Source organism: Doryrhamphus excisus, chromosome 2 (genome assembly GCF_030265055.1).
Source record: "Doryrhamphus excisus isolate RoL2022-K1 chromosome 2, RoL_Dexc_1.0, whole genome shotgun sequence".
NCBI classification, from domain to species: domain Eukaryota; kingdom Metazoa; phylum Chordata; class Actinopteri; order Syngnathiformes; family Syngnathidae; genus Doryrhamphus; species Doryrhamphus excisus.
This window is the reverse complement of record NC_080467.1, coordinates 9,387,467-9,405,921: the sequence shown is the minus strand read 5'-3', so window position 1 is coordinate 9,405,921 and position 18,455 is coordinate 9,387,467. Positions and strand designations below refer to the sequence as shown.

The following is an 18,455-nucleotide window of genomic DNA, read 5'->3' as shown; positions in this document are numbered from 1 at the left end:
TGTAGTCTTGGACCTATGAATAGTGCTGCTATTGCTTGGTGCCATATCCATTAAATTTAATGGACCTGAGGTCTCGTTTGTGGATGTTTTCGCCCTCCTAAAACAAAACAAAGTCTTTGTTTGAGGGTTTTTACAAGGTTAATAATCAGCATCACCTCCCGCATCTTTTTCCCCTTTTGACCCCGTCACCAATAAAGCGAGTCGGGCATGCAGAATCTGACCACAATCATCACAAGCGAGTACGTCTTGAAAGCGAAGAAAACACTTTTCAGAATTCCATTCAGCCATGACAGTGTTCAATGTTTCATCGCCGAGGGTCACAGCTTCTCTTTCAGCGTGAATTGTGATGTCAGACCCCCGGCCCCTCAACATCTTTTTTTGTCTGTGAGTTCCCTCTCTTTGACCTGACCTGCGATCATCGGGCCCTGTCTAATGGGGACATGTGTATGGTTAAAAAACTGGACAGAACTTAGACACCGGAAAGCAGGAAAGATGAGAGGATACAAAGCAGGATCCTAACATTTGCATTGCTTAGCTCGGTACAATGCAAGACTTGTTTAAGAAGGCCGGGGGTGGGGGGGTGTCCAGAGTTAGGAAAGTTTTGAAAAATGAGTCTGGAATGTAATCCTTCGAAGCACGGAGGGTTATCATGCAATAAGAAGAACAAACATTCTCTGTCAAATCTGGAATTATTGAGTGCAACTGATGCAGACACATCTCTTCACACAACATTGACCTCAAGCACAGTGAAAAGTCAGCAAGATGGAGTGTCTATAGGCAGCTATTTATGGTTTTTTTCCACTTTCTGTGCTTACCAAAAAACATTAGGGCTTTATAATATAGACCGAGTTGGGGTATAACATATACCAATCCACATTTTCCTGTCTGTGTGGTCTCCCCTGTGGTGTAAGACAACTGCACTTGGCAGCGAGACAGCTATTGCATTACATGTATCTTTGCTGCACATAGACTTCTGTTGTCTTTATTTGACTACCACTTTTATTATGACTGGGGCATACATTAGCCATATGGTTTTAGATGTACAGTGTGTTGCACAGATGTGACTACACACGCGCGCGCACACACACACAAACACAGATAGAAAGTAGTTGGCAACTGGCCATTTCTGATATTGGAAAGTGACTTCTGGGTATAATTCATCAAGACCAAAATTAAAAAGTTTTGATTAAAACACACGCAATATGAGACAGGTTTAGTGCCAAGACTAAATTCCACCTATCACTGTGCCAGGAATCCTGAGAGAGACCTGACAGAACACTGCTTCCTAACACGGCAATGTAAAATAGATTTTTCCCTCTGAAAACGTAACCTCGCCGTTGTGCTGACGGTGACTCATATCAGGTCAGGTGACCGGATGTCCTCTTTTCTGCAGACGTGAGAATTACAGAAAATGGATGGATGGAAAGATGTCTTCTTTTTCTGACTTAAAGACCAGGATTTTTAAATTGCTGGTGATTTCATCCACAGTGCTTGGTTTGATTCCATCCAAAACCCCAGATGGGAAGTAGCCTTACTATGACTCTCGCTACATCAGATGTATGAATTAATAAATGATCGCTGTTGTTACATGGCACGTCCGACACTAAATTTCCCCTCCCATTCTGTGTGGAAGTGGTAGGATTTTGGATTCTTACTTTGTCCTTCCTCCCCAATCGGGGGCTAACTAATTAGCTCGGTAGCTTGCTATATGCTATGAGTGCCGGCCGTCCTGTAGCAATGCGTTGCAAACAATGATTAATAGGAGTGTGAAAGAGACTATAGGGGTGTTATTTCATGTCTAGAGGACTCTAATAATTGTAAAAGGTTTTCTATGCTCAAAGGATTCAAATATTTCCTTATTAATATTGAATCCTACTTTGTGTAATTTGCTCTGTGTACAGTGTGAGTGAGTTAGGAGGATAATTTAGGTAAGGTACGACTAATACCAAAAGTCGACATACATCACAGCCTAGGAACAGAACTTGTACATAACCTGAGGACCACCCCAGGACCACTGGTCGGGTCAGGTGACAAAACAGGTATAAACTCTCTGAGACCAAGAGCAGGTACTAGCGTAAGCTACTACTGAGTACCATTACAGGCTGGAGACAGGATGGATTAGGGTCTGATCAACGCCAAACCAAATCACATTACTTCCTCTTCTAGTGTTTGACACAGCGTTACCGTGCCATTCGGGCTCTTGAAGGGGACTTTGAGTATGAGACTCAACCTAATGTGCTTGGCTACAACCCCTGCCCCAATTCCCACTGCTATGTGCTCATGTGCTTGTGCAACAATCAGCGGGTTTAACAATAAATGTGAAAGGGAGGCGTGAGACAGCCAGGGACGGATGCAGCCGGATGCAAAGGTCTTACCTTCAAAGTGTACTTGCGTAAGTCCCAGGTAACAAGTACAGTATAGAACGGTGCAGAGCAATAGGGCTCTCCTATGAATGAAACAGAGAGAGGAGCTTGTTAGAAGGTGTCACACGGTGGGTGAAAGCGATCCAACATTGCATTTTGACTTCCAGGAGCTTCTGCCACTGGGGGGCTCCACCGACAGCCAGCATCGCTCCTCCAAAGACGGATTTAAGGAATACTGATAATTATACGGAACATTCATTTTCATCATGGTTTCCAATAACACCAAAACCCAGCTACCGCTTCTACATGAAAAACAACACTCAAGTTGTAAGTCAAAAAGCAAAAAGACATACAAAAAAAAACCCAGCGGAGCACTTCTCAAATTGTGGGTTTGTAAGACAGAAATACTACACTTGATCCCATCAGCCGTCATCCCAAAAATAACAACGCAGACACGCAGGGCTGAAAACCAGGAGAAGTAGTCCTCCCCCCCCTCAACAGCCTTGCCACATCCGGGTGTGCAGACAGACTGAGAGCTCGTGGGGGATCGGGATCTGGTGACAAGGCGGGAGAGCCACTGTTTACCACCGTAGATCTCTCTCACACACACACACACACACACACACACACACTGGAGGAGGAAATGTGCATAGCAGCTGTGGCAGACGCTGGTCTCCAAGTACACATGTGGGAAAGACGATGATTGTTGTATGTTTACATGCACAAATCGTGGCTAATCAGGCTTAATTCCAATCATGTGACTCCTTGGGATTGTGCGACTTGGGAGCATGCAAGAAGGTTCCTTCTCATTTTGAAACCAACGAGGGGTGTTTACGGCCCGTTTTCCTCCGTCAGCTACTCGAAAGAGAAAGTTGGCAGGCGATCATTTAGGTTTCGGTGGCGGCTGTAAAAGCGGTCGGCTGCTGAAAATGAATCTATGTGTGGTTTTAACTCTGCAACCGTGAGCTGCGAGACCTCTCAGATAAGCTGAGTGGACAAAACACAAGGCAATAAGATCTCCCCCTTGTGTCATCTGTTAAATCAGAAAGTCCAACATGCTACATACGCTACAAAAGCACAGTGGGGAAATGGAAACTGCGGAACCAAGAGGGCTTGTTTTGACATTGACAAGACAGTCCCTGGTTCGAGTCCAGCTTGGACTGTTCTGAGCACCCTCACTGTGTGGAGTTTGCATGTTTTCCCCCAAAGCTTGCAGTGTTTTGTTTTTTTTTGTTTTCTCTCCGTGCTTTGGTTTCTGCCACAGACAAAATATGCTTGGTTATTTTGAGCCTTGACCAAGGTGCTGATACAAGCTACTCCAGTGCAGAAAGGGTCAAAGGGCCTAATACTGGACTGGTGGACCAAAGTTGATAAATCAAGCTAAGCCACTTCAAATACAAAGAATACATTGAAACTACATTGAATTGAAAATAATGATAATAACATCCTCAATCTACAGTACATCACCACATCTCACATCCTCTCTTCCTGCTTCATTCATGCCTCTCCCTGTGGATGCGGTGTGTTTTTGCCATCACTCTCTCATTCCGGATGATCTCCCCCTCCAAAAAAAAAAAAAAAAACAGCATACCCCTCCACCCCCGTACCATCTCTAAAACAGCAGCTAGTTAAATGTTAAAGGGCCACAAGACACAAGAGATGCTCGCGAGCCTCACACAGTCAGTCATTCCCTGGAAGGATTTTTCCCAAAGGTGATCCCGCTGCCCTGTTAGCTCTCACACACACACACACACATAGTGGAAAATTCCTATGGATGAGTCGGCACTAAGAGGAGTTGATGAGGGTTACAACAGGCTTTTTATCTCCTCACTAAGGCTGTTTATTCACCCAACTATTCCTGCTTAAGAACATTATTTAGAATTTGCCTTGCTGTGGTGATACTGCACGTGTTTCACTGTGGGATCATCCTCAAAACATTGATTTCCCAGAGTAAAGTGTGGGGTGATTGACATCTGCCTGAAATGTGATGACTGATGTACACAAACACAACCATGCAATTAAAAAAAAAAAAAAAAAAAGACAAACTTGGATGGACACTTTGTCACCGTGACTGGTTGCTTTTGGTGACTACTGACTCAAAATAAGAAATTATCATTTCAACTCTTTGGATAATGAATTGCAATTAGCAGGGATTTTGTTTTTTTATAATTTAAAGTGTTGGATGCTTATTTGCTGTGTAATTTTGACTGAATGTTTGGGGGACAATTTGCATAGATTGCATTGATGAAGTCATCTATTCAAAGGAAATGAATACATAGCCCACGCAGTAAAGAGTGTGAAGTGTGAGCAACTTAGTTGTCAAGTGAAATGGCAGCCATCCCAGGTGTAACACCTGCCCACCCACCAAAATCACATCATATAAAAGCAAAACACAAAGCGTGAAATAACTTACTTTGTGTCTAGATGAGAGGTTTTGCAATCTCTCCTTTGGGTGCCTAAATTCATTTGTATTCATTTGTCCTGGCAGTCAAAAACCTGATCCGTCAATCACAGCGTGACTCCTTGGCGAGGGCGGGCACAAGACACCGGTGGCCGCTCACACATCTGAAAAGCTCGGGGTGAAGCTCCGGGAAGGACAACGCATGTTGACTTATAGCCTGTCAAGCCCGACATAAAATCCTGGTGGACTTGATGTTTGGACACAGAGTCTCCCCGCTGGCGTGCGTGTGGATATTCCCCAGTGTTTCATTCATTTAGGCTTATCCAGAGTGAGGGACGGTGCGGCGGGTAGAGGGTGCCGGGGTTCGGTCGGAGGTGGCGACGGAGTAAGGAGGCTTGCTTCCATCCCTTTCCCTTTTAAGTGGGCTCTCCTGCAGCCGCTGAAGCTGTCGGGTGTCGGGTTACACGCCCAGCGGTGTCAGGCTGCTACTGCACGCCCTGCTTCTCCATTGAGGGGGTGGAGGTGGGGGGTTGGCCTCTTGGGGTTCACCTTCCAAAAAAGAAAAACCTCAAATCAGATGACTGACGGACACCACGGCGGCTGAACCTCGCAGAAAATGGCTGGCAAAAGTCAGCCCTGCAAGAGACACACATTTGTACAAAAAAGACTGGAATTTACGTGTCAAACACTGCTCACTCAAAGTGACAAATCTATTGGTGATGCCAGGATATTTCTTTTTATTCTCCTTCGTGCATCCAAGTAGAAATATAACTATACAGTTGCGGGCCCGCAGTTGAAACTAGTGATGAGCGATACCATATTTTTGTATTCCATGCGATACTGATGCCGTTTTTGGCATTTCTACTGGCCATTTAACAAACTGAATGAGAATGGTTATGTTTCATAACATATGTGTCATAACTAATTACGGTACTATATTTTCAGACAATGTAAACTACACAGATTCACTGCTGCCATTAAGGGACAAAAATGTTCTATCTTCAAATATGTGTTCTTTGTTAAATATGTTATCAAATATCAGAATAATATTTTCCATATGTTTTCATCAGCTTCAGTCATGGCCATTCTGAAATCTATGAAATATCTGGTATTTATGATCAAAGTAAGATTTATGTGCAAAAAAATCGGTTATGCATCGTAAAAATTGCCATGGCTGAGACGGGAGGTGGACATGCGATGGCTGAGACGGGCATTCCATGGCTGAGACTGGGGAGGTGGGCATGCCATGGCTGAGATGAGCATGCCATGGCTGAGACAGGCATTCCATGGCTGAGACGGGAGGTGGACATGCCATGGCTGAGACGGGCATAACATGGCTGAGACGGGAGGTGGACATGCCATGGCTGAGACGGGCATTCCATGGCTGAGACTGGGGAGATGGGCATGCCATGGCTGAGATGAGCATGCCATGGCTGAGACGGGCAATCCATGGCTGAGACGGGAGGTGGACATGCCATGGCTGAGACGGGCATAACATGGCTGAGACGGGAGGTGGACATGCCATGGCTGAGACAGAGACGGACATGCCATGGCTGAGACTGAATGAAAAAAAGATCTGCCCTTGCTCTGTGTGGAAGTGGTACATTTTTGCCTTCTTTCATTAAAAATACCCTTTTTTCACCAAAAGCACCATCTGCTGGATGTCCCCAGCTTACTTAAACATTTGTCCATTTGTGTTCCTTGAGTGCAACATCCACCTTGTGACAGCAGTTTCAGTCACGGCGTAAATGGAACGTAAATGGAGAGCTTTCAGAGGATGCTGCTCCTGGATCAGCTTCCATCACGTTAAGAGGGGTCACGGTGCTGGTGCGAACTTCCAAGTTCAAATCCACGAGTCATGAGTCAAGATGTCTTGTCAATGCCTGTGCCTTATTCACACATAAAAATCACCTTTGCTTTGGAAGTGGACACACCTCAGCCCCCCAAAATTGTGTTTTTTAATGCAATGAACTGAAGCAGGAAAATGGGCAATTTGGGAAATGTGCTGATCAAGCTTATGCTCTGTACTTAGTAGAGGTGCTAAAAAGAGCGGCAGAGATAAACCTGACTTATTTTGGACAGTGTGTGTCCACTCTAGTGACCTCTGTGCTGTTTAGCCTTAGGCTGTGGGTCAGTCCGGTCTTAATGGACACAAGTCATTAGCATGCTTTTTTTTTTTTTTTTACAATGGCCTTCACACACGCTGTGCCTTGAGTTTGAGCCGTGGTCACCACCCGATCCTCCCATGCACTTCCAATGAGCCACGGCGACTCTGCCCCCACTTTGGTCCAAATTACAAACTCTGCGCTTGCCGGTGCGCTCGCTGCCACCCCTTAAAGCTGCTTAATTATGGTCATTGGCAACAAGTCTGAAAGCTCCCTTTATCCCCCCCTCCACGCTCCAGAAATAGGCTCTGCCGAAGCACACAGGCAGCCCAGATCAAACACTCCCATAGGGAAGGGGTCATTACTGGTGCGCAGGGCGGACACAGCCCAGTGGGTACCAGGCCACGCCTTCAGCCTAAATTGCAGAGCGGATCCCGAGCAAGGACACAAGTGTGCTCTTTGATGCGTTGCGAGGACGTACGCTGTTTGGACAACAATGTTTACCGTTCGCTTGCCGTACGCTAGCACAAACAGCCGGGGTTGTGTTCCGAAAGCTGGGTGCAGTCATGTTTCTCATGGTTTATATTTATCTGGGTGTCACTACCATTACATAAGTAGCATGTTTCAAATGAGTTCCAGAAGCCAAAGCCTTCGTAAGCAGTGTTTTTAGTCCAAAACATTCAATTAGATCACCTACTATACATAATTTAAAAGGGTGGTTCTAGAAGAAGGTTCCGGTTGGGTCCTGCAGGTTTAAATCTCAACTTGTCTACTGCTGTTTAGTGTATTACCGAATGGAATGCATCAGTTGGAAGTAGACACGCTAATGGGTCTGTCATAGCGGTGTCCGGCATGTCAGGGAGTGAGTCTACCAGTGTCACTTCACCCAGCTATCATCATTTTACACTCCCCCCCCCCCCAAAACCCTAAAACTCACTCACATGACATGCCACCAATGTACTGTAACCTGCCTGGTTGAGCTCTAACCATTGAACTGGTTGGGAATGGAATATTTCCCCTCTGCTATCAACAAGCCTCCAACATTCATTCATTCATTTTCTACCGCTTTTCCTCACGAGGGTCGCGGGGAGTGCTGGAGCCTATCCCAGCTGTCTTCGGGCGAGAGGCGGGGTACACCCTGGACTGGTGGCCAGCCAATCACAGGGCACATATAGACAAACAACCATTCACACTCACATTCATACCAATTTGGAGTCGCCAATTGTGGGAGGAAACCGGAGTACCCGGAGAAAACCCACGCATGCACGGGGAGAACATGCAAACTCCACACAGAGATGGCCGAGGGTGGAATTGAACCCTGGTCTCCTAGCTGTGAGGTCTGCGCGCTAACCACTCGACCGCAGTGCCGCCAGCCTCCATCATGTCTTGTTCAAAACAGTAGGAACATATGCAATCCCTCGGTTCATAACAGAGAGACTATGTGACAACCTTTTGCTTGTTGACAGCGGAGGGAAAATATTCCATTCCTAACAGACTCAATGTCTGGATGGAACAAGGGGATGGCTGTCTTTTTCATAACAAGGGACTAACACGTGGGCAACAGATCAGATCACTTTTTCTTTCTTTCTTTTTTATGTTCTATGCCTTACGGTAGCGATGCATATTTAATGCGCGTTTAGCGAGAATGCGCCCCCTGCAAGTGGTCACATTTTCTAGTAATCTAAGAAGTGATGAAATACAAGCCAGAGTTGACAAAAAAAATGCTGTATACTTTTACTCAAGTCACATTCTATTGGTGTTGGGCTTTTTTTTACTGTATTATATTTCTGGCTAGGAGATGTGGGATGGCCATAAAAGCTCTGTGGTCAAGTAAAGCTCATCCATGTTGGATCCCCCCCCCCCTTTTTTGTGAATGCACCCCCATAAAAACACAACCTCAGAAGCCTGAAAGCCACTGCCATGTGTGAAAGTGAAGTGGAAGTCTGGCAGAGCTTAACAAACACAAATGAACATTTCAAATAAGCAAATAGTCAACAAGTTCCAAAACTCATCTGTGTATTTCACACAAACTCTGCTTTGTATGTTGTGGACACTTTTGCTTCAGGCCAGTCAGGTTTTTAAAGAGCCTGCCCCTAAAAGCGCTGGTGGGTTTTTTTGTATGTTTTTTTTCCTGGTATTATTATGAGACAAGAACATACTTATTATGGTTGTGGCACTGCTGTTGGGTGGCTTTCGGCGCTGGTGTGTCAGCACTGGGAATGCTTGCGGTGGAGGAATGACAGGGCTGGAAAGTGGGACGGCGATCGGGGAGGAAAGGAAAAGATTTAGTCTAAAAAAAACGACACTAAAGACTTGATAGAAATGTTAAAAGGAAAAGGTACTAAAATGCGACTGAAGGGAAGTCACATGACCATCTCCCGCCGCATCAGGAAAGTTGCTGATGCACCTGTAAGGGGAAAGTACAAAACCACAGGGGCAGCATTCCTGGTCTTGTGTGCAGCGAGAGACACGCCATTGTCCGCTTGACCGCCACCATCCGGTAACCTCTGTCACCCGCCCAGCATGAAAACACACCTACACACTGACTGTCTTAACTACTGATTTGTCGCATGATGGCGCCTTGGTTTTGGTCATCATGTCTTCTCAAAACATGTCCTTTTGTAACACATGTAAAACATGCACATTATGTAGCATTATGAGTATTAGAGTTATGGAAAAAAGTCAGAATTAGAAGAAGAAAATTTGCAAGAGGAAAGTTAAAATGGTTGGAAATTTAAATAACTGCAGAAATGAAAAAAAAAACTAATAAAGAGTCAAAATTTTACAATAAAATCATACAATTATGAGGAAAAATAATGTCATTTTAATAGCATAATTATATAACTATGATTTAAAAAATAACTTTTCTAAAATGACAGGAATAAAGTAATTTTTTAAAAATATTATCCATCCATCCATCTCCTATGCTGCTTATCCTCACTAGGGTCACGGGTATGCTGGAGCCTATCCCAGCTGGCTTTGGGAGAGAGGCGGGGTACACCCTGGACTGGTCGTTTTTATTATATTTTCTATGCTATGCTAACCTTTTTCATCTTTGTCTGTGTGGCTGTAAGCCCTTCTTTTGTAATGTTCCCATGTAGGCCGTCTTTCATTTGATTTTTTAAAATCATACAATAAAAAATTTGTACTTGGGACAGAAAGTGAAAGAAAAAAGGCCAAACCAAAGTGGGGATTGCTATGATTTGTTGCATGATGGCGCCTTGGTTTTGGTCATCATGTCTTCTCAAAACATGTCCTTTTGTAACACATGTAAAACATGCACATTATTTAGAGTTATGAGTGTTAGAGTTATGGAAAAAAGTCATAATTAGAAGAAGAAAATTTGCAAGAGGAAAGTTGAAATGGTTGGAAATTTAAATAACTGCAGAAATGAAAAAAAAAACAATAAAGAGTCAAAATTTTACAATAAAATCATACAATTATGAGGAAAAATAATGTCATTTTAATAGCATAATTTAAAAAAATAACTTGGGGAAAATTTCGAAAATGAATAAAATGAATTTCCTATGCTGCTTATCCTCACTAGGGTCGCGGGTATGCTGGAGCCTATCCCAGCTGTCTTCGGGCGAGAGGCGGGGTACACCCTGGAGTAGTCGTTTTTATTATATTTTCTATGTTATGCTAAACTTTTTCATCTTTGTCTGTGTGGCTGTAAGCCCTTCTTTTGTAATGTTCGGATGTAGGCCGTCTTTCATTTGATTTTTTAAAATCATAAAATAAAAAATTTGTACTTGGGACAGAAAGTGAAAGAAAAAAAGGCCAAACCAAAGTGGGGATTGCTATGATATGCTTTGATGTGATACCATTTGCAGAGGAATTGTAATCTCCACTAGAGTATGTAACAGCGGTGCTGCAGACACATATTTGGCTTGCAAGGAAGAGCATTGACAAACGAGCAAGCTGGCAGCATCTAAAAGGCCGAAACACACACGGAAGTTAGCGCACACCTGTACGAGTGTCAGCACAGGAGATGTAGTGTGTGGACACATAGCAAAGGGTGTGTGCTCAGCTTGCTGTTTCTGTGTGTTCTGCGCTCTGTGAAATTCCACCCCCCCGGAGGCTCCTCCCACCGTAAACCAATGTCTAATTCAGCGTGCGGCGGTGTGAAATCATACTTTTAACATGCCCTTCATTTCCCTTACTTTTTTTTTTTACTCTTATTGACTTGGAAATGGTCCACCAGTGAGTGGAATGATTGAAACATCAGTGGCGGCGCAGAAGCGGCGCCCTCTGGCTTCACATCAGTGACCAGATTCCAGCCATGCCTTCTCTAAAAGGACTTCATTATGCTCTCAGAATATAGACTAGACAAATATTTGGCTTGGTCATTATGATGCTGTCGCCACTCCCCCCGTGGACGCAAGTCATACCCCCCCCCCAAAAAAAAGCGGAAAGAGAGGAAGGCCGAGATCTTGAAGAAACATGAATCCTTGCATGTTATTGGAGCACCCAAGTGAACAAAATGCCGATTTATGACAATAGCAGCAGGATGTTGGCACAAGATGATCCGCCCTCTTGGGGAAGCGGTGATGGGCTCGCTCCTGTGCCGCCATCATTCTGACATAATTCAGAAGTGGTCAGGAAGTGTGACTCCCTCAGACCCCCACATCCCTCCGAACAGATGGTCTTTCATTCGGATGTCTCACATACTCCCCTCTCTGCCCTCACTCCCACCTTCCTACACACACACTACTACTATCCCGGATTCCACCAATCACCATCCAGACACTCCCCCCCCCCTTGCCCTTCATGAGGAGGTCTTTGTATTTATCTTTAAGATAGTTGCTGAGGAAAGTTGTACTTCCAGATTGGAGGAAATAGTGCTGCACTTCAGTCACTTCTTGAGCACATTACAAACGACTCAGCCTGTCATTCATCAAGGAAATACTGTGGCTTGCCTTGTTTGGGGGTTTGGACACCCTCAAGATCAGTTTTGTGGTCAAATATGGCCGATTATTCATTCATTCATTCATTCATTTTCTACCGCTTTTCCTCACGAGGGTTGCGGGGGGTGCTGGAGCCTATCCCGGCTGTCTTTGTGCGAGAGGCGGGGTACACCCTGGACTGGTCGCCAGCCAATCACAGGGCACATATAGACAAACAACCATTCACACTCACATTCATACCTATGGACAATTTGGAGTCGCCAATTAACCTAGCATGTTTTTGGAATGTGGGAGGAAACCGGAGTACCCGGAGAAAACCCACGCATGCACGGGGAGAACATGCAAAAGAGATGCCCGAGGGTGGAATTGAACTCAGGTCTCCGAGCTGTGAGGTCTGGGCGCTAACCACTCGACCGCCGTGCAGCCGCCGATTATTTGTAAAAAAAAAAAAAAAAAAAAAATGCACATTTGAGCTGATTTGATTTTTTTTTTTTGCCTAAACTGTGTGGCCTGCGCCCTAACCACTCATCCGTCGCGCAGCCTTAACTCATTCAATCCCAGATATTTTCAGTACTGACTATTTTCGACTGTTTTGACTGATCTTTCACGACACACAGAATATTGTGTTCTATGGCTATATCACGGGGTGGCACGGCGGTCTAGTGGTTAGCGCGCAGACCTCACAGCTAGGAGACCAGGGTTCAATTCCACCCTCGGCCATCTCTGTGTGGAGTTTGCATGTTCTCCCCGTGCATGCGTGTGTTTTCTCCGGGTACTCCGGTTTCCTCCCACATTCCAAAAACATGCTAGGTTAATTGGCGACTCCAAATTGTCCATAGGTATGAACGTGAGTGTGAATGGTTGTTTGTCTATATGTGCACTGTGATTGGCTGGCGACCAGTCCAGGGTGTACCCCGCATCACGCCCGAAGACAGCGACCCTCGTGAGGAAGAAGCGGTAGAAAATGAATGAATGAATGGCTATATCACCATAGCCAAAAGAAAGATAATACTCCTGAGATAAGATGAGACTTCCCCATACGAACCATCATAGATATTTTCTGATGTAGTCCTGTTTGTTTCTGTTGCCTCTTTTTTTTTGTCCCCCTTTCTTTGTTCTTCTTTTCTATCCCCTCCTGCTCTGATCTGGCCGCTCCAAATTTGCATAGCAAAAAAACGTCAAATAAAGCCAAATAATATTCCATATACCAGGGAAGGGATTACACTTTTCTCCGACAGAAGCTTAACAACCAGGATCCACCCATAAGTCATTATTTTCATTTTTTATTTTCAGTCATATTTTAACATGTGTGTCCAAGCACATATTGAACTACTACCAAGTAGTACAGCAAAAGTATCCTGCTCGCTGTGCCTGCATGGGAATGACTTTCAGATGCTGATGATAGTAGCGACATCCCACTCCAGGAAATTGGACATTTTTCCTTTTGACGGGCTCTCTGTCCCCAGCAGTAACATAACTTCCACGTCTGGACTGTAACACAAGACACTTGCAGCAGTGTATCTACTACTTTTATACACATTACTGTACCGCTGGACTGTCCTAAAACTTGCATTGCATCTTTCACTTCCTCAGTTAAGACTCCATCTTTGCCTCCAAGCTCTCCTGCGATACCAAAGGAAGCCAAGCACCATAAGAGCATAACAAACATTTCATTTCCTCTGGCGAGCGATAGGAAGGCTTCCATGATGTCAAAAAGAGCAGGAATAGCAGAGAAAAACGCCTGTCATTCAAGTTTCTCGGGGTAGGTGCTTCTCGAGGGTTTCACAAAAGGATTCATTATAAAGTATCGACTCATTTGTCGATGTGTTTATTGAAATGCGTCAGCCACGTTGCTTTGGGGGTGTTTCAAGTCGTCAAGCAAATAAAAGCCTTTATCCAAATAGATCATGTCTGCAGTTATTTTAGCCCAGCTGCAAAGTGTTATGACACAACTTGACTCTTTGCCGTCTGCTACTGCTGTCATCAAATTAAATCAGCATAACGGCCTCGTAACAGTAAAACTTTATAGAATTTTTTATGACTCGGTAAGTGTCAGAATGTGGAAGCAATCATTGAATAGAATTAAAACAGATGCAAAAATCGAAGTAGTTCCATAACATGATGACATCATACAGTCAAGACACCTGATAAGATTTCCATGACGACCAGGTGGAACCCAAATAAGACCGTCTGAGGTTTTGTCGACGTCTTACGCTATGATTGTCTCACTTTTTCCTCATTACGACTAACTTTTCTGGGAAATCAGCTCGTTTTCACGTCTTGGGACTGAAATGAATACTATTATGTAACTTATTTTTGCTCCCGCGCTCCCCCTACTGTTGTAAATGTTAATTTAGAAAGTCCTAAACCGGTTTTCTGTGCTCCAACTACAAAAATACTCAATTTATTAACAATGAATCCTATATCACGGAAATTATCTACCATAAACGAGGGAGTTTGTGCCAGACTGGAGCACTTCTACACTCTAAAAAGTAATTCAGAGTATCTGTTGACACCACTTGATTTAATACATAAATGCAATGTAAAAAATGTAATTAATTGATTTAGATAAACTTTCTAAGTTGCTAACTTTATTTTTTAAGTTATGTTCAAATCATAATGTTGGCTATTACATGAACTTCATTTCATATACACTCAAATTGTATTGTTGGTAAGCTTAAAACAAAATTCAAGTTGCCATGACTTAAAATAATAATAATAAAATTAGCTTGGTAACATAATACACACACACACACACACATATATATATATATATATATATATATATATATATATATATATATATATATATATATATATATATATATATATAAGTTATTGCTACTTAAAAAGCTGTGTGCATTGTTATGCTAATTAAGTAGACAACAAATTAAACTAATTTGAATAAAATGATTAAGTCAGTTGACTTAACATATTTCTTTGAGTTACAAACTTAAAAACTTGTCCCTTTTAATTATTACAATTATTCAGTAAGCATTACTTAAAATGAGCTTTGAGTGAAGAGGAAAAGCTAATTTGTGCAATGCAATATTGTGTGTTGGTTCAAAGCAATTTCAAATTAAGTTGTCAAAACTAAGAAAGACTAATGGAAATTATTGTGTTGATTTTTTTTTGTTGAGGCTAAACATTTATTTTTTGAGTGTACTTTTGCATTGAATCCAGTCTCTATGCGCGTCTGTTATTTCTGGGAGGGGATGGGAGGCCCGGTACAGACCTATTCGTCCATTTTGGCGCCATCATCCCAGCACACGGGAGCTCGCCAAACACACTGAGCCGCACGGTTAACAGAATATTACATCACAAAAGCTAAATTCATGCTAAGTCGATCTACAAGTGGTAAATACAAGGGGGCGGGGGTGGGCACGGTGCTTCTTGTCTAAACCAGCTATTTTCCAGGATTCTAACCCCCTCCCCTCCTTACAACACTCTCATTTAAACTCATTTGGTCCTGGCTACTTCAACCACTGCTTTCCCGCCCTCCTCATTTTTTTTTCTTAGCATAGAACCCTTATTTTCCACCCCCCCCCCCCCCCCCCCAACACACACACTTCCAGGTAAATGAAGGCCCTGGGAGCAAGTGTGGCAACTGTGGGCGCTGGATTGCGACACCGTGGCTTTAAATGCACAAAGAAGAGGAGTTTGTCAAGTGCACTGCAATGGGGAAAAGGCTCCATGTTGCCAGTGAGCACGGGTGCTCCCTCTAGTGGATATACACTGTCACTGCAAGCTAAGAGAGTCTGGATTGGAATAACCTGGCAATCAGACACAAAATATTAGGGGGAAAAGGGGATAGTCAAAGAAAAACATCATTAAGCAGAGGCCCGTGCAGAAGCGCTTTAAAGTGGTTTGTTTTTCCATGCGAACCAACAAAGCAGTTCCTCGAAAACACAGAGAATAGTCGAGGAAAATTAGTAGCTCTCATCGGGGCATCTATATTTTTCTCTTAGCATATACAATAATTAGCTTTATATATGTTTCCCAGTAATCCCCAGCTGTGTATTTTCGGTGCCAACAACCTGACGTCTCCCCGCAAGGACTCGTTCTGGTTCAGACCGCCACACTGGTCCCAGTAAAAGGAAGCTTAATGACAGGCTTGTCTAAAGCAGGAGTCTAGGAGTCCGTAGCCCTACTCAACGGACGTCCTTTAACATGTTATGGCTTTTTTATCAGAGCGCCGATCAAAATGAAGCTGCGGGACGTTTGCTTTGTGGTCACACCGACACAGAAGATGAGTGTGCAGGTTCGACAACGAGAGTCCAGTCCGTGAGGTGGGATGCGTGCTGGACTAAAACCCCATGAGGCTTTTCCCTGAGCCCCGTCTTCAATGAAGCCTTTCTCCAAAGCTCATTAATATCATAGTAGGCGTCACACCTTCATGCGCTAACTCCACTTCCTGCACAAATCCAAACAACTCCAAAAGAGACAGATGGACTTTTGAGAATTTGCCGTGTTTGCCCGCCGTCAGAACAGCAGCGCTGTGTCGGTCCGGGCCCGGGCCTCATGAAGGCAGCTCACTGAGGCATCACTGAGACCCGTTTCACCACCGCGTCCATCAAAAGGCGTCATTTAAGCGCAGATGAAAGCGTGGCCTTTTAACTCCTTCCTCTGCCTAAAGCCGCCATGTTGACTTTGTCATCTGTTCAGCGAGCGCCCGCCGCACCCAAAGCCCCTTCTGTGCACGCCGCTCCTGTCATCACATCATTAGTGACGGACGACATAAACTAGGTGTGTTTTTTGTGAATGGGAGGATAAAATATGGCTACTGAGCCACTGGTCACGTGACCAAATGGCAACAACAGCATCATGTCTCCACATGCTAACTCTATATGCACCATCTTCCAATTAACCTCAAAACCATCATAAAAATAGTAAAATAATTAATATTAAAAATTCCATACACAGGGCGGCACGGCGGTCTAGTGGTTAGCGCGCAGACCTCACAGCTAGGAGACCAGGGTTCAATTCCACCCTCGGCCATCTCTGTGTGGAGTTTGCATGTTCTCCCCGTGCATGCGTGAGTTTTCTCCGGGTACTCCGGTTTCCTCCCACATTCCAAAAACATGCTAGGTTAATTGGCGACTCCAAATTGTCCATAGGTATGAATGTGAGTGTGAATGGTTGTTTGTCTATATGTGCCCTGTGATTGGCTGGCCACCAGTCCAGGGTGTACCCCGCCTCTCGCCCAAAGACTGCTGGGATAGGCTCCAGCACCCCCGCGACCCTCGTGAGGAAAAGCGGTAGAAAATGAATGAATAAATGAATGAATGAATTCCATACACAATGATATTAATATTGTGTGATTAGATATAATTTTCCAATTGACCTCATTTGGTTCTCTATTCGACCTATTTATTATTTCATGTATTAGTTCATTTAATTCATTCATTCATTTTCTACCGCTTATCTTCACGAGCGTCACTGGAGCCTATCCCAGCTGTCTTCGGGCGAGAGGCGGGGTACACCTTGGACTGGTCGCCAGCCAATCACAGGGCACATATAGACAAACAACCATTCACACTCACATTCATACCTATGGACAATTTGAAGTCGCCAATTAACCAAGCATGTTTTTGGAATGTGGGAGGAAACCGGAGTACCCGGAGAAAACCCACGCATGCACGGGGAGAACATGCAAACTCCACACAGAGATACCCGAGGGTGGAATCTGGTCTCCTAGCTGTGAAGCCTGCGTGCTAACCACTTGAACGCGTGCAGCCATTTCATGTATTCGTTCATGTATGAAATTATTGCTAAAATAACAACTATGAATCAATATACTGAGCCACTTCTCCTTTACATCGAGAGGAGTCAGTTGAGGTGGCTCGGGCATCTAGTCCGGATGCCTCCCGGACGCCTCCCTGGTGAGGTGTTTCGGGCATGCCCAGCCGGGAAAAGGCCCCCGGGGCAGACCCAGGACACGCTGGAGGGATTATGTCTCACAGCTGGCCTGGGTGTCCTCCCGGTGGAGCTGGAGGAGGTGGCCGGGGACCGGGAAGTCTGGGCTTCCCTACTAAGACTGCTGCCCCCGCGACCCAGACCCGGATAAGCGGAGGAAAATGGATGGATGGATGGAATCAATATACTCATGTTCCTCCAGAAATGGATCCCCAGGTAGCACACGACTGGTGAAAAACGTCCAGATCAAGACGACTTACATAAGAGTATCTTGATGGAGGTCGGAAGCGAGCGACCCGAGTGTTGACACGCACACGCTCGTGAATAGGAGCACACAGAGGCCAACGTATTCAGCACGTCCTGAAACATATACTTTGGAAAGGCCGCCGTTTCTTTCTCCACTGAAAGAGCTTATTCAAGCGTGTTGGATAAAAAGTACCAGTACCAAATGCTGCACTACTGCCTCACGTGCCATACATGTCCTCTCCATACATGTTGTATGTTCATCTGCAAAGTCTGTCGGGAATTCATAACATTCCTGTAGGGAATGGATTGAAACAGAAACCATCTGGTCCAGGGTCAAACTGCAACCATCGTTAAAACTCAATGTGATGTTTTAAAAGGCGACCTAATAGGCTTTATCCAGCTATAAATGTAGTTAGAATGTTGTATTCCCGTGTTAAACTATTGCAAAGTTTCAGATAATGACGTTTGGACATTTAGAAGTGAGCCTTGAAAGTAGTTTGGGATGGCTCTGAACGCT

At 44.4% G+C, this 18,455-nt stretch overlaps 1 protein-coding gene across 1 annotated transcript in view; it reads right to left on the bottom strand.

The window, feature by feature from the left end:
• The window catches only part of LOC131103521 (collagen alpha-1(XXVII) chain A-like), a 72,178-nt gene that overhangs the window by 52,006 nt on the left and 1,717 nt on the right, over positions 1-18,455 (bottom strand). Inside the window, exons 2-3 of the mRNA XM_058049858.1 lie at positions 4,777-5,313; positions 2,376-2,446 (exon numbers count right to left, since the gene is read on the bottom strand). Of these exons, the coding sequence (XP_057905841.1) occupies positions 2,376-2,446; positions 4,777-4,829 (124 nt within the window). The 5' untranslated portion in view covers positions 4,830-5,313. The remainder of the gene's footprint in view (positions 1-2,375; positions 2,447-4,776; positions 5,314-18,455) is intronic.